Here is a 25,638-nt window from a genome sequence, read left to right as displayed (position 1 = left end):
ATCAGACCAATAGTTTCGTTTTTGAAAGTGAGCAAAAACAAAACAAAATGTTTAAAAATGAAAACACTTTGCTAGTCTACCTATTGTTGATGATAGCTTACAAAGAGAGTCATTATGACAAACGTTAAATGGCACAGGTAATTACCGTTCCCCAGCGTTAGGGCTACCTAAAGGGATTCCCACACAGGTTAATAAAGCAACCGTAATGAAGAATACTTAAAATTTTACTCTATGATTAAAACCTGAATGCTGTTAACTATTTCACACTGGAAGCAGGAGAGTGGAAAGGGAAAAATGAAAGGTGGCAGCAAAGTAACCATGACAGTCATTTGTCATTCACCTAGACACTGGTACTCAACACCCAGAACCTTCAGGCTCAAAAGAGTGTTCTGTTAATCACAAGTCCAACTAGGGACCTTCAAGCATTCTTTCTTTCATACGGTGCCTCCTTTCCCATCAAATGAGAAAATAAGAATCTGCAATGCCAAGGATGCATCTCCTTTCCTCAGAGAAGTGAAAAATGGATTTAAAAATTTTATTTGGGAGGCAGGAAAGAAAAAGGTGATTTAGGTAAAATCGATTAAAATGTTTATCTATTGCTGTCTCTAGTTGCTTTTCTCCACTAAGCTTCAGTTTTACATCTTAAAAAAAGGATATAATAATGGCACCAACACCTTACGAGTAGGGGTGCAGACTAAATGAGATGATGCAGTAAGTACTTAGCACACTACTTAGCATCTAAGTATGAATTCAACCCAATTTAAACAAATTTTAATGAGGTGTTGAATCTACTGGGCTTCCCTGGGGGCTCACTGTAGGTAAAGAATCCACCTACAATGCAGGAGACCTGGGTTTGATCCCTGGGTTGGGAAGATCTCCTAGAGGAGGGCATGGCAAGCCACTCCAGTATTCTTGCCTGAATCTATTATAGGCCAAGTACCATGTTATTTCCACCCTGCTTAGGATACAGAAAGCAGGAAGAAAATATCCCTCACACCATAACAATGGGGAAAGACCAAACAATCTATACATATCATGGCTTTTCTTGAGTTTAGCATAGAGCTGACTGAGTATGCAAGGAAACTGAAATCCACAGGATGACATGTTCCCCCCAGAGACAGAGAATACCTAAACTTTTTTCCCTCTGGTAGATCATGAGAAGAAGCGGCCACCAAACAAGCGGGCAAGAAGATATCAGCTAAGTGTTTAACAAGTTCTTAAAAGCCTAGAGTTGACAGTTTAGAATAACTCAGAGCCCCAGAAAGGGGGCTCTAGAAAGGAGGGGAGCCTGCAATTACTTGCAAAACCACCCTTATGCTAATGCCACACTGTCTTGATTACCATAGTTTCATAAGTTCTGAAATTAGGAGGCTTGAGTCTTTCTACTTTGATCATTTTCAAAATCATTTTGGCTATTCTGAGTCCCTTGCATTTCCACATGAATTTGAGGATCAGTCTGCAGACACAAGTGGGCCACAGGCCAAGGAAGGAGGGCAGCAGTATCTAAGAGAAGCTGAAAAGGCCAAGAAAGCGGATTCTACTCTAGTCTCAAGAAAGGAACACAATCCTACCAATATCCTAATTTTAGTCCAGTGAGACCCATTTTGGACTTTTGACCTCAAGAACTGTAAGGCAATACATCTCTGTTAAGACACTGCTGCTGCTGCTAAGTCACTTCAGTCGTGTCCAACTCTGTGTGACCCCACAGACGGCAGCCCACCAGGCTCCCCTGTCCCTGGGATTCTCCAGGCAAGAACACTGGAGTGGGTTGCCACTTCCTTCTAGTTCATGGTAATTGAAAACATCAGTAATAGTGAGTGTGTGTGTGTGTGTGTGTGTGTGTGTGTGTGTGTGTGTGTGTGTGTATAAAACCTTTCTAGCTTCATGTCATGTCATCCCTTAAAATATGCTACATTCCAACCAAAAAGTAATACTATGCCTAAACAAGCATAATTATATGCCTATGAGTGCACAACTGCACTCATTTCACACGCCAGCAAAGTAATGCTCAAAATTCTCCAAGCTAGGCTTCAACAGTATGTGAACCAAGAACTTCCAGATGTTCAAGCTGGATTTACAAAAGGCAGAGGAACCAGAGATCAAATTGCCAACATCCTCTGGATCATAGAAAAAGCAAGAGAATTCCATAAAAACACCTATTTCTGCTTCATTGACTACACTAAAGCTTTTTACTGTGTGGATCATAACAAACTGTGGAAATTCTTAAAGAGAGGGGAATACCAGACCACCTTACCTGCCTCCTGAGAAACCTGGATGCAGGTCAAGGAGCAACAGTTAGAACCAGCCATGGAACAACAAACTGGTTCAAACTTGGGAAAGAAGTATGTCAAGGCTGTATAAATTGTCACCTTGCTTATTTAACTTATATGCAGAGTACATCATGTGAAATGCCAGGCTGAATGAAGCACAAGCCAGAGTCAAGATTGCCAGGAGAAATATCAATAACCTCAGATATGCAGATGACACCACCCTTATGGCAGAAAGAAAAGAGGAGCTAAAGAGCCTCTTGATGAAAGTGAAAGAGGAGAGTGAAAAGGCTGGCTTCAAACTCAACATTCAAAAAACGAAGATCATGGCATCCAGTCCCATCACTTCATGGCAAAGAGATGGGAAACAATGGAAACAGTGACAGATTTTATTTTCTTGGGTTCCAAAATCACTGCAGATGGTGACTGCAGCCATGAAATTAAAAGATGCTTGCTCCTTGGAAGAAAAGCCATGACAAACCTAGATGGCACACTAAAGAGGAGAGACACTGCTTTCCCAACAAAGGTCCTATAGTCAAAGCTATTGTTTTTCCAGTAGTCATGTATGGATGTGAGAGCTGGACCATTAAGAAGGCTAAGTGCCAAAGAATTGATCCTTTTGAATTGTGGTGTTGGAGAAGACTCTTAAGAGTCTTTTGGACTGCAAGATCCAACAGTCAACCCTAAAGGAAATCAACCCTGAATGTTCACTAGAAGGACTGATACTGAAGCTAAAGCTCCAATACTCTGGCCACCTGATGTGAAGAACTGACTCACTGGAAAAGACCCTGATGCTGGGAAAGATTGAAGGCAGAAGGGGATGACAGAGGATGAGATGGCTGGATGGCATCACTGACTCAACAGACATGAGTTTGAGCAAGCTCCAGGAGATGGTAAAGGACAAGGAAGCCTGGCGTGCTGCAGTCCATGGGGTTGCAAAGAATTGGACATGACTGAGTGACTGAACAACAATATGCCTAAACACATGTTGCTTCTTTCTGCCTGTTGATTTGATCACATTATTTTTGATCACACGTATAATCTGACTCTTCCACTATACTTCTATAGCATTTACCTCATCGGCACTATTTTTTTTTTGCTGTGCCATGTGGCATGTGGGATCTTAGCTTCCTGACCAGGGATTAAACCTGTGCCCCCTTAATCACTAGACCATCACCATCAGGGAAGTCCCATCATGTGCACTACTTTTATAGTACTCACTGCATAACACCTAATATTAATTAGACCTATCTCTTCCTCTAGCTTTAACCTCACTACATAACCACCTATCCAACAACCATTTAATGTATGTTTAACATCACATTAGAAAAAGAAACTGAACAAAGAATTTTAATATGTAATAAAGTTATAAGAATGAAGAAGGTATTACCAGTGGGTAGAGGAGAATGAACTTTGCTTACTCTTGTTCACTACCCAAGTAAAGAAATTATACAGAGAAAAGTATCGTAGACAGAAGTGTGCAAAGGCATGCAAGGAGCGTAGCATTCACTAAGCAGTTTGGTGTGGCCACAGTGAGTAAGGCGAGGATTTCAGAGAGTGCTATGGGCTTCACGGTGTCCTCCCAAAGTTCATGAGTTCAAATCATAAACCCTAACACCTCAGAACATAACTGTATTTAGGGATCAGTTATAAGGTCTCTAAATGCCATTTTATAAGTTAAAATGGTATTAAGTTAAAATAAGGTAGATCCTAATCTGAGTGACGCCCTTATAAAAGGAAATTTGGACACAGAGGGAAGATCATGTAAACACAGCCATTTACAAACCAAGGAGAGGCCTCAGAAGAATCCAACCCTTGCTGACACCTTGATCTTGGACTTCTAGCCTCTAGAACTGTGAGAGAACAAATTTCTGTGGTACTGTGTCACAGCCACAACCGGGTGCTGTTTTGCTTTGGCTCCATCCCTTCATTCTTTCTGGAGTTATTTCTCTACTGATCTCCACAGTAGCATATTGCACACCTACTGACCTGGGTAGTGGATCTCTCAATGTCCTATCTTTTTGCCTTTTCATACTGTTCATGGGGTTCTCAAGGCAAGAATACTGAAGTGGTTTGCCATTCCCTTTTCCAGTGGACCACATTCTGTCAGACCTCTCCGCCATGACCCATCCGTCTTGGGTGGCCCCCACACGGCATGGCTTAGTTTCATTGAGTTAGACGAGGCTGTGGTCCGTATGATCAGATTGGCTAGCTGTCTATTGCTGTAAAGAGCAATACTGCATAGGAACCTGGAATGTTAGGTCCATGAATCAAGGCAAATTGGAAGTGGTCAAACAGGAGATGGCAAGAGTGAACGTCAACATTCTAGGAATCAGCAAACTAAGAATGGACTGTAGTCCATCTACAGTAGTAGATAGAATGGTCATTTGAATTTAACTCAGAATTTAACTCTACTACTGTGGGCAGGAATCCCTAAGAAGAAATGGAATAGCCATCATAGTAAACAAGAGTCCAAAATGCAGTACTTGGATGCAATCTCAAAAATGACAGAATGATCTGTTTGTTTCCAAGGCAAACCATTCAACATCATGGTAATCCAAGTTTATGTCCTGACCAGTAATGCTAAAGAAGCTGAAGTTGAACGGTTCTATGAAGACCCACAAGACCTGCTAGAACTAATATCCAAAAAAGATGTCCTTTACATTATAGGGGACTGGAATGCAATAGTAGGAAGTCAAGAAACACCTGGAGTAACAGGCAAATTTGGCCTTGGAGTACAGAATGAAGCAGGGCAAAGGTTAACAGAGTTCTGCCAAAGAACAGACTGGTCATAGCAAACACTCTCTTCCAACAACACAGGAGAAGACTCTACACATGGACATCACCAGATGGTCAACACTGAAATCAGACTGATTATATCCTTTGCAGCCAAAGATGGAGAAGCTCCATACAGTCAGCAAAAACAAGACCAGGAGCGGACTGTGGCTCAGATCATGAACTCCTTATTGCCAAATTCAGACTTAAATTGAAGAAAGTGGGGAAAACCACTAGACTATTCAGGTATGACCTAAATCAAATCCCTTATGACTATACAGTGGAAGTAAGAAATAGATTTAAGGGACTAAATCTGATAGACAGAGTGTCTGATGAACTATGCACGGAGGTTTGTGACGTCATACAGGAGACAGGGAGTAAGACCTTCCTCAAGAAAAAGAAATGCAAAAAAGAAAAATGGCTGTCTGAGGAGGCCTTACAAATAGCTGTGAAAAGAAGAGAAGAGAAAAGCAAAGGAGAAAAGGAAAGATATATCCATTTGAATGCAGAGTTCCAAAGAACAGCAAGGAGAGATAAGAAAGCCTTCCTCAGCGATCAATGCAAAGAAATAGAGGAAAAAATAAAATGGGAAAGACTAGAGATCTCTTCAAGAAAATTAGAGATACCAAGGGAACATTTCACACAAAGATGGGCTCAATAAAGGACAGAAATGGTAGGGACCTAACAGAAGTAGAAGATATTAAGAAGAGGTGGCAAGAATACACAGAAGAATTGTACAAAAAAGATCTTCACGACCCAGATAATCACGAAGGTGTGATCACTCCTACTCACCTAGAGCTGGACATCCTGGAATGTGAAGTCAAGTGGGCCTTAGGAAGCATCACTACAAACAAAGCCGGTGGAAGTGATGGAATTCCAGTTGAGCTATTTCAAATTCTAAAAGACGATGCTGTGAAAGTGCTGCACTCAATATGTCAGCAAATTTGGAAAACTCAGCAGTGGCCACAGGACTGGAAAAGGTCAGTTTTCATTTCAATCCCAAAGAAAGGCAATCTCAAAGAATGCTCAAACTACCACACAATTGCACTCATCTCACACGCTAGTGAAGTAATGCTGAAAATTCTCCAAGCCAGGCTTCAGCAATACATGAACCGTGAACTTGCAGGTGTTCAAGCTGGTTTTAGGAAAGGCAGAGGAACCACAGATCAAATTGCCAACATCTGCTGGATCATTGAAAAAGCAAGAGAGTTCCAGAAAAACATCTATTTCTGCTTTATTGACTATGCCAAAGCCTTTGACTATGTGGATCATAATAAACTGTGGAAAATTCTGAAAGAGATGGGAATACCAGACCACCTGACCTGCCTCTTGAGAAATCTGTATGCAGGTCAGGAAGCAACAGTTAGAACTGGACATGGAACAACAGACTGGTTCCAAATAGGAAAAGGAGTACATCAAGGACTGTATATTGTCACCCTGCTTATTTAACTTATATGCAGAGTACATCATGAGAAATGCTGGGCTGGAGGAAGCACAAGCTGGAATCAAGATTGCCGAGAGAAATATCAATAATCTCAGATATGCAGGTGACACCACCCTTATGGCAGAAAGTGAAGAAGAACTAAAGAGCCTCTTGATGAAAGTGAAAGAGAAGAGTGAAAAAGTTGGCTTAAAGCTCAACATTCAGAAAATGAAGATCATGGCATCCAGTCTCATCATTTCATAGCAAATAGATGGGGAAACAGTGGCTGACTTTATTTTTGGGGGCTCCAAAATCACTGCAGATGGAACTGCAGCCATGAAATTAAAAGACGCTTACTCCTTGGAAGGAAAGTTATGACCAACCTAGACAGCATATTAAAAAGCAGAGACATCACTTTGTCAACAAAGGTCCATCTAGCCAAGGCTATGGTTTTTCCAGTGGTCATGTATGGATGTGAGAGTTGGACTGTAAAGAAAGCTGAGTGCCGAAGAATTGATGCTTTCGAACTGTGGTGTTGGAGCAGACTCTTTAGAGTCCCTTGGACTTCGAGGAGATCAAACCAGTCCATCCAAAGGGAGATCAGTCCTGGGTGTTCATTGGAGGGACTGATGTTGAAGCTGAAACTCCAATACTTTGGCCACCTGATGCGGAGAGCTGACTCATTTGAAAAGACCCTGATGCTGGGAGAGATTGAGGGCAGGAGGAGAAGGGGACAACAGAGGATGAATGGTTGGATGGCATCACTGACACAATGGACATGGGTCTGGGTGGACTCCAGGAGTTGGTGATGGACAGGGAGGCCTGGTGTACCGCTGTTCACGGGGTCACAAAGAGTCAGACAGGACTGAGCGAATGAACTGAACTTGTCACAGCCAGTCTAGGGTTCTGTGCTCTGGCAGCCTTAACAAGTTAATGCAGGGAGTAAAGCTGGAGTTTCAGCTTCCTCATCAATATTCTGATTCTATAATACAACTACAAGGGACATGTCATATTCACCCCTATATACTCCCACTGCACACATTAACTTGCACAAACTAGGCAATCAAAAAATACTTGTGGAATGAATACTTGAGGCACATGCCTCAAATTAATTACTTTGTCCAAATGCCTGCTTATCAAGACTGATTTTACAGGGAGCCCTCATCAATAAGAATTTGATTTATGCAACATATATTTTTTAAATGATTTTGGATGGCATTTTGAAATTTGGGGTAAAATGACACTTTTTTCCTCCCCTTTACCAGTAGACTTTAAATGTTCTGGTTATATAAATCATGAAAACAATTCAACAAATTATAAAAGGAAGGCAACAACAACAAAATTTCTCAATAGATCATCTAAACTTCTGATAGTGACAAATTCAGGACCTAAATCTGGGAACATTCCATATTTTTTTATAAGCTGCTCTCACAGCCTGGAATGCCTTGTCTGCTTCTGATCCTTCTTCTTCTAAGACCCAGCTTCAATCTTTATCTCCTCTTGAAGCTTTTCCCATTGACCCCATTTTGATGGTTTCTCCACTCCTTATACTACTGAATCATTACACTTAGAAGCTGGATATATATCATATTTCATCAATTCTAAGGTGCACATTTTAACATCTCCAATATCAGTATGCATCTTAATCATCATACATATTGTCATTGCTTGCCTGCATACGCATGAGACCCAAAAGCACCAGTACCAAAATTTGCAGGCATTTCACACTGGTCCAGCAGTGTGGAAGAAAACCTCAATATAAGAATACTTCTATGTAAATGCAAAGATGGCTGAAGAATCCAGCAACAATGAGTTTTGCTTTTTTTGTGTATTCTTATAAGAAATGCTGTATCATCAAAGTTCTTTTTGGCACAGAAAGTGATAAGAGGATGGAAAGGCATCAATATCAATGACTGAGTCACGGAATTATTAGAAAGAGCTGGGCGATAACACAAAGTTTTAGGAAACTAACCAATTTATTTCACCTACATTTCACCTACAAGTCATTTCACATATCTATAAGATACAATGCATGATAACACTCATGTCTAAGTCTGTGTGCTACTAGGCTGTGCTCAGTCATATCTGACTCTTTGTAACCCCATGGACTGTAGCCCACCAGGTTCCCTCGTCCATGGGATTTCCCAGGCAAGAATACTGGAGCGGGTCGCCATTTCCTACCCCAGGGGATCTTCCAGCGATCGAACTTGCATCTCACTCATCTCCTGCATTAGGAGGCAGATTCTTTACTACTGCACCACCTGAGAGCCCTCCTTTAATAAGTAAGCCTAAAGAAGCTCTTTTGATAGGTATAAAATAAAATTCCAAAGGGTAAGCGAACAAATCAAAAGCTAGAATTACAATGTTTTACCCATTTAACTTCCCGTATTTGGCAAACAGGGAAATAACACTATTTTTAAAGTATTTTCAAACATTTTGTAAAATTTCTCATGACCTAAAGTCCAAACACATACAAAAAGAGTTCCCTAAAAAGACAATAAAACTACAATGTATAATATACAGCATAAGTTATGGCTTCCATCCCTTTTCTATACTGCTTTGGGCATAAATCCTTTACAAGAGTAGAAGGATAAATTTAGACTTTTAAACTTTTTAACATTTTACACATTAAGAGTAGTAATGTCTTCAGTAGTGTTCTCAACCTGCAAATAAAATTATATAATATATCTAGGGCTATGCCTCCACTGACCTTATCAAGAAACCAGGGCTAGAAATGCAAACTTTGATCTCACAAAATGTATAACACAGAATAGGCAGAATGGCATTCAAGGTGCCACCTAAAGATTTCTCTAGAATAGGCATCAGCACATTTCAATATCACTGATAATCATCAGTGAGAGAAAGCCATGGCTATAGCCTTGGATTAAGGCATAGTAAGAGAGAAGAAAGGGTGAAAGTGAATAAGAATACAGAAAAGGAGAAGAACAAAAGGAAATAAGACAGAAAGCTACAATAATGAGGCATGTCAGATGAACACTTACTGATCCCAGTGCCAGAGGACAAATGTGAGAGCTCTAGTTGCTTCTAACGAATAGTAATATGTGGCACATAAATATTGGCAGGGACCATCAATACAGTAAACCAACAGGGACCTGGATCCTATTCAGACAGTACAGAAAGGTTAATATGGCAAACTGATGCTGGCATTCTTGGGAAGATGCTATCCAAACCCACTGAACAGTGAAAACACTAGTAGATTAAACTTATAGTCAAGAGGAAGACTGAGAAAATAGGGAGATATCTCTGGATTCCCTCATCTTCCCAGCATGATTGGAACGACTAGATGGAAAGATACCACTGATGAAATATGAACATGAGTAGGCACACACAGAAAGATGATTTGGAAATGAATGGTGTTCCTTTTCTCTTTTCCATGGTTATACATTGTTAGTAACTGTATATAACAAAAGAAAACTCCTACCTAAATATTTACCCCTATCTAAAAACATACCTCAAAACCAGAAATGGCCACTGAAGGGATCAGGTGCCAGCATCTAGCAATATCACTGTTATGCTGCTGACATCTCACTAACCCTCCTACTAGTAAGTCTGCTGATTGATACAGGAGGCAGAAAAGGAAGTTTTGTCTAGACAATAATTCCCATGTTCTGGTACCAAGATCTTAAAGGTTAAAAGAAGTCATGCCAATACCCTTTTCTTTTATCAGTTTAAAATCTCAATTTCTGGGTATCCCACACAGGGCTTTAGGAGATCATATAATCTTTAGAGACTCATCAAGAGCTGCAGTTCTGGGAGCTAATGACTCAGGCAGATTTAGAAGTTCAAAAGGTCAGGAAAGTGCTTCACATGCCAATGATGACCACACCCTGCTCTAGAGCATACTTCCCTGCCTACCAGAAGTATGAGGCATACCTCTGTGGCTAGCCATTGTCATCACAGAAACAGGCCAGGTGGGGAAAGAGCCAAAACTCTTTGGTTGGAAAGTTTTCAAGGTAAGCAGACACTTACTTTAATGAAGTACATTTGGAACAATGTAAATAATAAATTAGGAGTAATAGTTACCAAAAGGCTATTAATTTTCTTGGATTTGTGACATCTTTTAATAACATTATCATTATTACACGTTTTAAAACCCAAAGCACAGGAGACAACAGCTGGCAGCTGGATCCACTACTTGCACTCTCGATCCAACTTCTTTCCTGCTCTCATCTATCTTCATGCCTCAACATAGATCCCAAATGTTACCAAGCACCTCAAAAGATACCCAAACACAATACCCAGGCACTGGCTATCTTCAGCTTAAAACTCCACCAGCTCTGTTTTCCAGCTGTTCCCAACTTTAGTTCAAGCCAGTGTTTTCTTTGGCAATATTACTATGCCCCTCTGGAGACCCGGCTGCCTAAATTCTTTCTCACCTAAACAGTGTTAAGATCTAACAACCGAGTTGCACACCTGAACCTCCCTCCTCCCAGCACAGAAGCCATAGCCCTAAGCTACCACACAGACTCAAAGTTCCAGCAGCTGTGACGTTTGAAAGCTCCTGGAGGCTACCCAGAAAGGCAGAGCAACTCCGCCCTACTGACTCACATTCATTCAATAAATATTACGGAGTCCTACCATGTATAAAAAGGCTCTGTGTCCTATGCCCTCCTTTTGTAAGAAGCTTTGTTTTGTTCTCACCTACGCACACCTGTGGTCTCTCGTCTCCTTAAGCAGTTCCTTTGCCAACTAAGAACACTGCTTCCTTCCCAAGACTAAGGCCTTCTGCCAATGCTTGGGTCCTTAATAACTTCTCTATAATCACCTAACTCACCATATTATTAGTATATTTTAACCTGATTTGGTTCTAAAATCTCTGCTGAAGTGTTCTTCTTTTTCATTATGAGCTGACGGCCCTCTCATGTTACCAAACTCACATCTTGATGTAATTTAAGCTTGCATGTTGCCTGTGAGCAGTGGTTCTCACTTGATGTGCATGTGAATCTCACTGCAGAGTTTGCATTTCTAGCAAGTTCCCTAGTGATGCTTATGCTGCTGGTCCAGGGACCATACTTTGGAAACGATCACCTTGGAGAATCTGATGAAAGTTATGAAAGACTGCACTCACACACAACATTTTGCATGCAATTTCAAAGGGTTCGTGAACATTAATATGTAGATGCCTTTCTCCTCTATATTCTTTCTAAGAAATGTTTAAGATCTACTGTTTCCTGACATCACAGTAATAAGTACTAATTGGTACAAATGTGCATGCAAACACCTCCCAAGAGCAAGGAGGAAGTGCTTGATACAGGAAACTCAATTCCGCCCAATGGGTTGCCCTCTTCAGTCTCACGTGCCTCTTTTATACGGGCTTGTAAACATTTTTCTGTACTTCTGGTTCAACTATCGGAAACAAAAGACTCATCACTTGGCATTTAAAACGCTCTGTGGAGTCACTCATACAAAACCATCTTACATGTGAGGAAGTGGTCTGGTAGAAAGAACATAAATACAGGATTAAGACAGGAGACTGAAATTCTGAATTTGCCTTTCTTAAAAATACAACCATTAACCTTCAATTCCCCCATGTATAAAACTGGAGATTTTATAGGGAAGTGATTTTTTCCCCTTCTAGGCAAAGGTTATATGAACTCGCTATAAGGAATGAAAGGGGAAATGATTCTACTATTCAAAACCAACTATTCTTATTCATGGTAAGGAATTTAAATGCTGGATAGAGGGGGAATGTCTAAATCAAGAAAATGAAAAGACTGAACTAAATAATTTCTAAAATGCCTTCAAATCCAACATTTTGTATTTATGAACTCTACCTAGCCAGCATATTTTCTGCATGTATTCAACAATCACTTATTCTTTAACTCAGCACAAACTTCGTAAGAAAACCACCATACATTCCTTTATCACACCCTTCCTTCCCTCTAGAGTGTCTAACAACATTCCAACATCTGTTGGAATAAAATAAGTATGAATAATAAATTATTCTTCTCTTCAAATAGGCTGGTGTAAAATACATCTTGTCAACACAGAAAAGCCTTTTCAAAGAAGTTTCCCTCTGTATTTTCTCAACAGTTAGCCAGAAGCCATTAAACTCATCTTTAATCTATTCAGTAAGATCTCTCAGGATTCCACTATTAGAGATATAGTTTACCAGGAGACGTTTTGTTTCTTAAAGATCAGACTGTTCTTTTTGCAATCTACAATCCTATTAGTTTGTTGCAGGAACTGTTACATTGGATATAATATGAGTGACTGTGTGACTGTACAAAAACGTCTGCTAAAGTTATTCCCCAAATCCTAGGTTCTATGAATTGATAAACTACCTAAGTGGCAAGCAACTTCTACTAAAACATACCTCTTGTAGAAGACGTGGGTCCAGGCACTCACCATCATCATTGAACATAGACTCCCAGCTCTCCTCAGTAGCAGCACTTCTTTCTGTGTGAGATACATCCGTTGCTTTAGGCTCCACGGATGTTTCCTTAGATACTGATTCTATATCAGGAAAGGATACACCAAATTCCACATTCTCTGAGTCGCCATCTTCTTTTGTTCTGAACTCTTCAGCAGTCTTAAGTTCATGCAATGCCTCTGTTATATCACCAGTACCATCAAGGTCACTGCCCAAGGCACTATCTGAAAATACGTTTGTCCCATTTAACATACTGAATTCAGAGTCCAAAAAAGTGTTACAATTACTACCAGTTATCTTCTTTATAGGTAAAGAGGAAGCACAATCAGACAAGCTCTCTATCAACTTTCCTGTTGACTCTGTGAAACTAGATGAAATACTCTCAGCATAGATAGCTGAGCAAGCAGTCAGGTTACTGAAATTTTCAGTGTCATTCCCACTTTTAGCTGCATGAAGGGCTGTATCTGCATTCATTTCTAAACAGTCTGAGAAACTCCCTGTGTTGCTACAAGCCTCATCAGCTACTTTAACTGCAACTACACAAGGGCTGCCTACAGTTATTTGATCAGATATGGTATCTGTAACGTCCACTGTACATGTCTTATTGGTAATGTCACGTACACTCTCGGACTCATTATCTGTATATGTTTCGTGAGCAAGGGCAGCTGTGTCAGAAGATTCATGCTTTACACATAACTCATCAGCAGTGTTGTCATTCTCTTCACACTCTCTAATCGTTTTTGGATGAGAAATGTCATTTGCGCTCTCTAATTTGCTGCTCATAGTCATCTGATGAGAGAGGTGACCCACAGTCTCAGGAATGGAATCCATACCTTTCTGACTCGATATGGAATCTGTCCTGTTGGCCGTATCACCAACATTCTCAGCATCCAAGTCCACGTAAGCCTGACCAATGATACCATCTGAACTTCCAGGAACAGAATCAGTAGTGATGGTGCCATTGCTGTGCTTCAGCATTCCACCTAATGTTTGCATGCCTCGTTGTACAATTCCAGAATCAGAGTTTTGTTTTACTGGTGAGATCACACTCTCAGGTTTCACCACAGAATTAAAATCTCCAGGAAACTGGGGTAGTATCTTCATAATCTCGGCATCAGTTTCCATTCTGTTTTCCAAAAAATTTCTATCTTCAAATATTTCCCCATTTAGTTCATTTCTCTCGGTATCAGAGACTTCCATGTTTCTGGATGGCTTGTTTGGAACCCGAGCCTTACTGATTTCTGAACAAGACTGGGATAGAAGCAACCCATCGTGTTCTCTCACATCTCTGATTTCAACCTCCAAACACCCTACCTTCTTTGGTTTAAAATGTCTTTGTAAAGGTATGCTAGGTACAACCCCAGTATTCAAGACTCTTTGTTGATGTCCTTGGGACAATACTTCTTTGGATTCTGCAGTTGCCCTCTTAGTACAAACCCTATCTTTCTTTCTTTCTTGAAGGCATGTATCTTTTTTAAATTTCATTGAAGATTTCTTTCCTTCTCTACGACTGTGCTCCTTTTTATCAGGATTAGTACTCAGTCTTGGAGTCTCCCATTTGTCTCGAAAGATCTCCTTTCGGGAGAGAGAATCTTCCCTTTGTTCTTCTTTCACCACGGAGTCCGGTGGACCACAGCTTTTTCCCTCATCGCCTGATCTGAGTAGTACTATGCCCCTTCGAGCTTTGGGAACATAAAGTGCCATGTCAGGCCTCCTGGCTCGAACTCTGCATCTCTCTGCTTCTTGCTGCATGGCACCACCTCAATCTGCAAGAGAAAGAGACAAAATGACTCAATTACCAAAAACTAATTACAATGTATTGAACCGAGAGATTTTAAAGATGGGCCCTACTAATCCATCCTATAGAAACTCTCAACTTCAAAGCAAGTAAAATCTGCCATAAACTAATTAATGCAATCAGGCAAGCAACTAAGGAAAGTAAATTCCAAAATAACTCATGAACCCATGGATTTTATCTTTATAGCCTCGTTCCTCTATCTTGCTGATTTTAAGAGTAACATATGAATAAGAGTAGCCTGAATGTGGGCTAGAAAATGAGACAACTAATCAGACTATTTTCTAGAAGATGTTGCTTGTAAACTATGATTTTTAGGAAAGAAATAGGTTGTGGGAAAGAGAAAGTCATCATTCTATTAACACTATTTAATCAAGTGACCTACTATATATTTTTCTTCCTTCCAGTAGCAAATAAATCAGTCTGGGTACAGTAAAGGAGGGTGGAGGTCAAGGAATATGATGAGACAACTCACTGGTTAATTCCCTGACAACCTCTACTAAGGTTGGCCAATGGAATTTAACAAGCGGAAAAATTTAACGAAGGTTAAATAAAACTTTATCTACTATCTACAAATACAGGGGAATGTACTAGACAATTTCACACTGAGTTATTCTCTTAATCCTCAAAATAATACTGTGACGTATGTACCAGTCTGTCCAGAGCAAAGAGAATAAGAAGATGCGCAATGAAGCAGGGCAAAGACTAATAGAGTTTTGCCAAGAAAATGCACGTCATAGCAAACACCCTCTTCCAAGAACACAGGAGACGACTCTACACATGGACATCACCAGATGGTCAATACCGAAATCAGATTGATTATATTTTATGCAGCCAAAGATGGAGAAGCTCTATACAGTCAACAAAAACAAGACCGGGAGCTGACTGTGGCTCAGATCATGAACTCCTTATTGCCAAATTCAGACTTAAATTGAAGAAAGTAGGGAAAACCGCTAGACCATTCAGGTATGACCTAAATCAAATCCCTTATGATTATACAGTAGAAGTGAGAAATAGATTTAAGGGCCTAGATCTGATCAATAGAGTGCCTGAAGAACTATGGACACAGGTTAGTGACATTGTGCAGGAGACAGGGATCAAGACCATCCCCATGGAAAAGAAATGCAAAAAAGCAAAATGGCTGTCTGAGGAGGCCTTACAAATAGCTGTGAAGAGAAGAGAGGCGAAAAGCAGAGGAGAAAAGGAAAGATATAGGCATCTAAATGCAGAGTTCCAAAGAATAGCAAGAAGAGATAAGAAAGCCTTCTTCAGCGATCAATGCAAAGAAATAAGAGGAAAACAACAAATTGGGAAAGACTAGAGATCTCTTCAAGAAAATCAGAGATACCAAGGGAACATTTCATGCAAAGATGGGCTCAATAAAGGACAGAAATGGTATGGACCTAACAGAAGCAGAAGATATTAAGAAGAGGTAGCAAGAATACACAGAAGAACTGTAAAAAAGAGATCTTCACAACCCAGATAGTCATGATGATGTGATCACTAATCTAGAACCAGACATCTTAGAATGTGAAGTCAAGTGGGCCTTAGAAAGCATCACTACGAACAAAGCTAGTGGAGGTGATGGAATTCCAATTGAGCTGTTTCAAATCCTGAAAGATGATGCTGTGAAAGTGCTGCACTCAATATGTCAGCAAATTTGGAAAACTCAGCAGTGGCCAGCCACAGGACTGGAAAAGGTCAGTTTTCATTCCAATTCGAAAGAAAGGCAATGCCAAAGAATGCTCAAACTACCGCACAATTGAACTCATCTCACATGCTAGTAAAGTAATGCTCAAAATTCTCCAAGCCAGGCTTCAGCAATACATGAACCGTGAACTCCCTAACGTTCAAACTGGTTTTAGAAAAGGCAGAGGAACCAGAGACCAAATTGCCAACATCCACTGGATCATGGAAAAAGCAAGAGAGTTCCAGAAAAACATCTACTTCTGCTTTATTGACTATGCCAAAGCCTTTGACTGTGTGGATCACAATAAACTGTGGAAAATTCTGAAAGAGATGGGAATACCAGACCACCTGACCTGCCTCTTGAGAAATCTGTATGCAGGCCAGGAAGCAACAGTTAGAACTGGACATGGAACAACAGACTGGTTCCAAATAGGAAAAGGAGTACATCAAGGCTGTATATTGTCACCCTGCTTATTTAACTTATATGCAGAGTACATCATGAGAAACGCTGGGCTGGAAGAAACACAAGCTGGAATCAAGATTGCCGGGAGAAATATCAATAACCTCAGATATGCAGATGACACCACCCTTATGGCAGAAAGTGAAGAGGAGCTAAAAATCCTCTTGATGAAAGTGAAAGAGGAGAGTGAAAAAGTTGGCCTAAAGCTCAACATTCAGAAAACAAAGATCATGGCATCTGGTCCCTTCACTTCATGGGAAATAGATGGGGAAACAGTGGAAACGGAGTCAGACTTTATCTTTTTGGGCTCCAGAATCACGGCAGATGGTGACTGCAGCCATGAAATTAAAAGACGCTTACTCCTTGGAAGAAAAGTTATGACCAACCTAGATAGCATATTCAGAAGCAGAGACATTACTTTGCCGACTAAGGTCCGTCTAGTCAGGGCTATGGTTTTTCCCGCGGTCATGTATGGATGTGAGAGTTGGACTGTGAAGAAGGCAGAGCGCCGAAGAATTGATGCTTTTGAACTGTGGTGTTGGAGAAGACTCTTGAGAGTCCCTTGGACTGCAAGGAGATCCAACCAGTCCATTCTGAAGGAGATCAACCCTGGGATTTCTTTGGAAGGAATGATGCTAAAGCTGAAGCTCCAGTACTTTGGCCACCTCATGCGAAGAGTTGACTCACTGGAAATCCCTCTGATGCTGGGAGGGATTGGGGGCAGGAGGAGAAGGGGACGACCGAGGATGAGATCGCTGGATGGCATCACGGACTCGATGGACGTGAGTCTGAGTGAACTCTGGGAGATGGTGATGAACAGGGAGGCCTGGTGTGCTGCGATTCATGGGGTCGCAAAGAGTCGGACACGACTGAGCGACTGAACTGAACTGAACACATAGCAAAGAAACACCCATATACACTCAGAAAAGTGAAAGTGAAAGTCGCTCAGTCGCATCCAGCTCTTTGCAACCCCATGGACTGTACAGTCCATGGAATTCTCCAGGCCAATCTACTACAGCAGGTAGCCTTTCCCTTCTCCAGGGGAGCTTCCCAACCCAGGGATTGAACCCAGGTCTCCTGCATTGCAGGCGGATTCTTAGACGCACCACTGTTAATATTTTACCACTTACCTTTCAAAGGAAAAAGATAATAGGAGGGAAAGACTAACAAATCCTGTTCACTCTATTACAGATCCCTGACATTTCACCTGATCAGAATGCTTCCTCACTGAATAAGCTCCACTTTCATGGCGCAGGCTATTTTCTTTTCCAGCCCAGTGATCCACCGGTCCCTTTTCTCTTCTAATGTCTTAACCATCTAGCTCATCATTCTTCATGGGTTTTCTATCTTTCCACTTGTGGAAGAATGTGACTTCAACATTTAACCATGCCAGGGTCTTTTGAAAATGCCTACTTTTCAAAAACAGAAGGACTGAAGTATATTTCACTGGAGAGGACACCAGAGACATAGCGTAACCCAATCTCAGTTGAGCAAAGCATCTGACAAAATACATCATGACGGACTGTAAGCTAGTGATATACGGGTGACTAAGAACTGGTAGGTAGACTCATAGCAAAAAGTAATGATAAGGTAGAAGCAAATTCAGAGAGGGCTGTTTAATGGAGAACTGTATTACTGATACCTTTTAAAATTCAACATTTTAAACAAAAATTTCAATGCAAACAATAAACACTGAGTGTTTATCAAATGTGCAACTGATACAAAATTGACAGGATTAATAAATGCCAAAAATGATAAAATTGTAATTTAATATAATTTCTATAATTGGGAATGCTGTTAAGACTAAGAATGAATAAATACAAAGACTTGCTTTGGGTTAAAAAAAATTCAAGCAACATAGAATAAAATGTATAACTGGCACACACACACACAAAAAGATTTAAAGGCTTTTACTTCATCTACAAAGTCAATAAAAGTCAAAAGACAGTGAGTGACGTGGATGTTTAGAAAGAAACATGGTCTAAAATATAGAGCCTAGAAAATATATGACCACAAAGTGTGGTTGAAGAAACTAAAGGTATACTCTGCCCAAAAAGGTCTAAATGGAGACAGTCCAGCTACCTTCATACCTGAAGGACTGTTGCTCCACAAGGTTGGTTGCTCTACAAGGTTGGTTGCTTCTGTGTTTCTGCAGAAGTCAATTACCAGAACTAGCTGGAAAAAATTAAAGGAAAACAAAGTATACCTCAAGATAAAAAAGAACTCTACTTTTAGAATTCTCCAGCACTGCTGCTGCTGCTAAGTTGCTTCAGTCGTGTCCGACTCTGTGCGACCCCATAGACGGCAGCCCATCAGGCTCCGCCATCCGTGGGATTCTCCAAGCAAGAACACTGGAGTGGGTTGCCATTTCCTTCTCCAATGCATGAAAGTGAAGAGTGAAAGTGAAGTCACAGAGTCGCGTCCACCTCTCAGCGACCCCGTGGACTGCAGCCTACCAGGCTCCTCCGTCCATGGGATTTTCCAGCACTACTATCAGGTAAATGAGCTCTGCCTCTAGAATAATTTAAATACAGCCTAGACAATGGATTAACACTAGAGAAAGAATTTCTATCTGTAAGGCAGATTCGCCTGTATTAATTTTAAGTGTTCTTCAAACTCTAAATTATGATTCTATTTGTCATCCACAATAGACATACATCAAAGGCTTCAAATTTTAAATTATTTTGTGCTACAGCAAATGGCTTTTGAAACTTAACCTTTTTTTTTCTTAGTTCATGCCTATATGTTGCCATGATGATTTTGAAAGCTGAGTAACAGTATAATAAATGTATATTATTGTCTATTTTCTACCAAAGCATTGAATTTGATTATGCCCTGACCAGCACTGTGCTGGTAAATGTTTAGCAACTGGCTTTCCAACTGTAGTTTGGGGTACTGGGTAATGCTTGGATTTACATCAATGATGTCACCAATGTGAGTGGTGTGACTTCTTTGCTGAAGTGGATAATAATCATTTTTGAATGAAAGAATATATTCACATTTTTTTGATTATGCACAATACAGTAAATAGCTAAAGACATGGCACTTTTGTAAGTCAGCATTATCAGCACTGCTCCATCATTTTAAGCCTAGACAATCAATAAGCAATAAATCAAACCCTGATTTAGGGCATTTGCTGATCTCTGTGGTGTAAATATGCCTATTGTGGTTAATTTCAAGCTACCAATGTGTTATCAGTGAACACTGTTTTTGTTTTCCTATTAAAGAAAGTGGGTTAGACGTCCTTTTAGAATTTACCACATTCTGGAGTTTGCTGCTTGTACTCTTTAGCACTAATAAGTTCTTATATATAATCTCTAAACTTCCCAAAAAATGGTAGCTGACCTACTGACTTGATAGAATTGGGATTTAATCTTTTTTAGTAAGTATATGGCATACATGGTGTTATGAACTTCCTACTGCATCACATCAGAGAGCAATAATGTCTGATTATCTCCTTTTCCATAATGTTACACATTGATCATTATTTATATGTCTCTGAGACAACTGTATGAAGCTTTTTTTTACACTATATTGTCTGAAGATATCTTTACATTGCTCCCATTCTTTAATGTACTTTGACTTCTACTGTTACTGTTCAGAAATCTGCCATTAGTTTGTCACTGATTTGTAAGCATCTCTCTTTCCTCTCTGACGATTCTCAAGACATTCTCTTACATGTGTGTTTTCTCAGGTGCCTACTCAGTGTTTTGGTTTGTGTTCATGATTGCTTTTCTACTGGGGTAACACTATGCTTTTGAATTTTACCAATTCTATTTATTCAGAGCAGTACCTATGGACCCATCTTCTGTATCATTAGTTTTCTCTTCACATTTGTCTATTTTACATTATATACTATCCAATCAGCTTTTTTTTAATGACTAAAGTTTTATTGTGAAGTGCTATTTATCACCCACCCTGGCCCTAATCTCCATGGCCTTTATGTTTTTTAATAGTTTTGTTTTTCTTCTTCTATCTTTAATCATTTTTAATATTTCTATTTTATTACTGTTAAGGGCTTCCCTAGTAGCTCAGTTGGTAAAGAATCCGCCTGCAATGTGGGAGACCTGTGTTCAATCCCGGAGTTGGGACAATCCTCTGGCGAAGGGAACAGCTACACATTCCAGTATTCTGGCCTGGAGAATTCCATGTACTTTATAGTCCATGGGGTCACAAACAGTCAGACACAACTGAGTGACTTTCACTTTCATTATAATTGCAGCATTAACTTTTAAATGAACTTTGCAAGTAATTTTAATTATTTAATAGTTCTACTTTGTGAAATTCCTGAGGATTTAATTCTGTTGTCTCTTGTGTCTCTGACTTTTGTTTAAAGTACTGTTTTCTTTTGTTGTTGTTGTAATTTTGGATAGTGAGCGCAACATCAGTGGGGCTTTATCAATGGGAACTCCAAACAGCCAGACTATATGCATTTCTCTACTATAGAGTGGTTCTACATTAATGTTAATTTTTAAGTTTGAAGTTTTCTTAATGATGCAGTAAAAACAAATATAAAACACAAACCCAGATGAGAATAAAATAATAGGAACACAATCTTAGGAAACTTTCCCCCTTCACTCAGAACCCAGGTGAAAATAGGCAAGCATCCTTACTTTCTTTCTGTAACTCTGAGTAAATTTTTTTTTCCCCTAGTCTACCCTTTGAGTGAGGGTTAACACTTTGAGAAATCAAGGCTTTAGGAGGTGAGCTCAGTTCCAACTCATCTCTCCCAGGCCCAATACCTCCACTCTTATTTCTCACAGGGCTATTAAAATCTAAGCCTCTTAGTTACCAACGACATCAACATTAGTAAAATGAAAAATAAACAAAAACTGTAGACAAAATCTAAACAGGGAAGTTTTCTTAAAATTACAGCCTATTCACAGCCCAAATGAAACATATTTGGATATGTTTTCATATCTAAAACATAATACTAAGTGAAACAAGAAAATTACAATCCTTTTTTATTTTCTTTTTTTGCACAGAAGTGTGTGTGTGTGTACACATTAGTACAATCAAGTATAGGTTGTGGTTACCAGCCCCATGCTTGACTAGCCCTTATATCAGACAAATTACTTAGCTTCACTGTGGCAAAAGTTACTACTTCAAGCCTTTGTTTACTCAAAGTATAAAATGAAGAAAACAAAAGACTTATTCGCAGACACACTGAACAAATTAATTACATGATGCCTATGTGGAAATTTGCCAGTCATGTCGAAAGTCTCAATAAAAATTAGCTATTATTTAAACAGGCAGTTGAGTTCTTTAAGTTACAAGTTTACACAGGAATCAAAAGTGCCTTGATCACTTATAAAATCCATTTCTAAAGTCTCAATAAAAATTAGCTATTATTTAAATACCCAGTTGAGTTCTTTAAGTTACAAGTTTACACAGGAATCAAAAGTGCCTTGATCACTTATAAAATCCATTTCTATTTGACACTAACATCTATTGCAACTATGTATTCTGGCTTTGCCCCATCAATCACTCACTAATAGCCTAATGTTGCAAGCATCCAATAAGACAAAGTAAACACAATGCAATTCAATTGTAAAGTGAAAATAAAAACACTGAAAACAATGCAGGATTTCATGAAGTCTATAAAATAATATTGAAGGAGTACTCATCTCAGAGCAAAACCCTTGGGGAATGAAGATGCAGCAAAATCAAACCAGTGAACAACTGAAGAAGAGAAAAATCTAACAAGGATGACGACAGGACAGAAATCAAGAAAAGAAATGTCAAGGGCTTAAGAAAGATCTCTTGAGAAATTGCTAACACTCTCAACAGTTTTGGTAAAACTGAAGCTCATCTAATCTATAGGATTGTTGCTGTTGTTTAGCCGCTAAGTCGTATACGACTCTGAGACCCCAGGGACTGCAGCCTGCCAGTCTCCTCTGTCCATGGGATTTCCCAGACAAAAATGCTAGAGTGTGCTGCCATTTCCTTCTCCCAGGGGATCTTCCTGGCACAGGGATCAAACCGCATCTCCTGCACTGCAGGTGGATTCTTTACCACTGAGACACTGGGGAAGCCCAAATCTGTTTGATAAATACAAAGAAAATAAAAGTAAAAGGATGCTACCAGACTATCACACAATTTCAGTGAAAAAAATTATAACAACAAAGTACTGATACTTATTCTTTGTTAATTCTAAGAATAGCACAGCTGCAATTATAACTTAGATTTTATTAAATACATGGTAAAATGTTTTCATGTCAGAAAACTGCCCCTAGCAATTATTTTCATTAATAATTATGAAACTTAGTCACCATTTTAAACAGGTCCACTTTAAGATATATTTTCAAAGTACCAATTTTCTCATTTAACGAAGTTTTCTCAAAAATATACATTCCTAATAAGGGGAGAAAGGCTATTATCTAAACTGTTAACAGTGGTTACATCTGGGAGAGCAGAACATGAGGAGAAAAGAATTAAGAATTTCTCTTTATACATTTAGCACAGAATTGGTTGAATTTGTTACAATAAATGTAGTTATCTTTGTAATTAAAAACAAAATTACTAAAACTTAAAGATATGCTATTGCTTTAGTATAACAGGACATTACCATAAATTGGTGCAAGGAGAAAGCAAAGGCAATGAAAATTTTTTTGTTTGTTTTTTGGCAATGAAAATTGACAAACAGACTTTTATTGGACAAAGTAGGAAAATGATGAATGGAGAAAAGGGCAACCTTTTGAATACACGTCATAGGATAATAAAACAGAACAGAAAATATTTGATGTTGGGAAGATAACTTCACAAATGTTGCAGAATGCTGAGAAACCTACTTTTTGGTCTAGGAAGAACCTAGGGCTACGTTGTCCAATACACTAGCCAATAGCCAAATGTAGTCAGTGATCACTTGAGAAGTGGCCAGTCTAAATTAAGATGTGCTGTGCTTATAAAATGTCTCTGGATTTCAAAGACTTAGTATAGAAAATAAAAGTAAAATGTCTCATTAATATTCTTACATTGATTATATGTTTAATGATACTATTTTGTATATAACTGGTTAAATAAAAGACATTAAAGTGATTCTGTTTATTTTTGTATTTTTTAATGTGACTACTAGAGAATTTAAAATTGCACTTGTGGCTCACTTTTGTGGTCTGTATTTTATTTTTAATGGGACCTTAATGCCAGAAGAACAAACACGGTCTTGCTTTTCCTCTTGTGTCTTGTCTATTTCCGATTTTTTTCAGTTTCAGCAAGGGAATATAACAAACCAAGGAATCAACTAACTCATAAATCTACAGGTATCTCTGCACAATTTAATTTCCCAAATTTCATAATGATCAAAAAATAAAGCATCAAAAGAAGTAAAGTCTACTTATTATTCATAAATTAAAAGTAAGACTGAATGGACAACACTCTTATGTGGTGAAATTTACCCTCAACAAATTTGAGAGCATTTTTTCATATATGTCTAAAACTATGAAGGGCTTAGATTTAGAATCACTTCTTTGCATATTAATAAAACAACTGCCTTTGTTTTACTGGACTATTAAGAGCATTCTTATTCTCACTGGTCTACTTAGAAGCAGACAAAACTAAGAAATGCCAATATCCTTCAGTTCAGTAGCATACATGTGCATCTGTAAAGAAATAAAAGAATCCTAAGAGGAGATTTAGAATGTTTATAATTAAATGTAATATTTAAAATATGTTAAGCGACACAAGTAAATGAATAGATTTCTGAGTACTAAAATATAATTACATACTTTTAACTCCTGGCCATCCCCTCTAAAAGATTCACTGTCTTTCTCGCTCTAATTTAATAGTTTTGGTGAATGGTATCGTTCTCAATCTAGTAGTTCAGGCCAGAAACCTGGAAGTCGTTATCTCTGATATTTCAATTACCTACTTCTATACTGTTCATTCTGTTTCTACACTGTTTCCTGTGATTTCCTAAAATACAAGTCAGATTTGGTTATCTCTTTGTTCAAAACCCTTCAGTGGCTCTTCAGTATCTTGCACAGCAGATATGGCCCTACATGATCTGGCTCCACTGCCACCCTAAAACTGCCCAGCTGCCCAGGGTCATCTCCAGCCACTCCTAACATCAGACTTACAGTCCATCAATTGATTCCAGCTCTGGTAGTACCAGAAACATGCCCAGCCGCATCCTCACCCCTCTGTGATTTAAGATGCATTATTTTCTCAGTCAGATGACAGCCTGATAGTCTCCTACATGCCCTTCACATCTCACCTAAAAGGTTAACTTCTTTATAATTACATCACTGACTCCTTGATATGCTACAGCCCTACCCATAAGTTCTCACTATAATACAAATACTTTCATTGAAACAGTTATCATGTTGCTTTAGAGTTACGTATTTGCATGCCTGGCTCTCTTCTAAGCAGTAATTAAGTTCCTTCCGTGTACGGTTAGTGTCTTTTTGTCTCATAGCACTGTACCTGGCACCAAATAAACACTACCTGTTAAATCATAGCAAGTGAAATTTCTCAACAGGTGATGTTCTCCCAACCCCTAGGTGGGACTGAAGGCCCCATTCACTTCACAAACATTTACTGAACACGTAGTATGTGCTAAGTCCCATCTTAGAAACTGGGAACACAGCAATAAACAAAGTCTGAAATTGAGGAAGAAAATCTCTATGTCTAAAAACAGGCATGCCGCATAGGTTACTAACACAGGAGGTCACAAGAAAAGGTTATTAATGATATATTTTCAAGGCAAAGCCAACAAAAACTTGATGATATGGTTGTATGGGGTGTGATGGGAAGAGAGGAGCCACTTGAGAGTTTTGGTCTGATCAACCTGGATGATGACAGTTAAATTTACTAAGATAGGAAGGAAATAAGAAAAGA

The 25,638-nt window shown here is 39.2% G+C and overlaps 1 protein-coding gene across 2 annotated transcripts in view; it reads right to left on the bottom strand.

Moving 5' to 3' along the window:
* Window positions 1-25,638, bottom strand: part of R3HCC1L (R3H domain and coiled-coil containing 1 like) — a 59,954-nt gene that overhangs the window by 17,953 nt on the left and 16,363 nt on the right. Inside the window, exon 2 of one of the 2 annotated variants that reach the window (XM_052660972.1) lies at window positions 12,803-14,625. In XM_052660972.1, the coding sequence (XP_052516932.1) occupies window positions 12,803-14,611 (1,809 nt within the window). In that variant the 5' untranslated portion in view covers window positions 14,612-14,625. Of the gene's footprint in view, window positions 1-12,802; window positions 14,626-25,638 lie in introns of those variants that run through there. The other variant, XM_052660973.1, reaches the window with a different exon arrangement.

The sequence above is a fragment of the Budorcas taxicolor genome, chromosome 23, assembly GCF_023091745.1.
Source record: "Budorcas taxicolor isolate Tak-1 chromosome 23, Takin1.1, whole genome shotgun sequence".
NCBI classification, from domain to species: domain Eukaryota; kingdom Metazoa; phylum Chordata; class Mammalia; order Artiodactyla; family Bovidae; genus Budorcas; species Budorcas taxicolor.
This window is presented reverse-complemented; position numbering and strand designations above follow the sequence as displayed.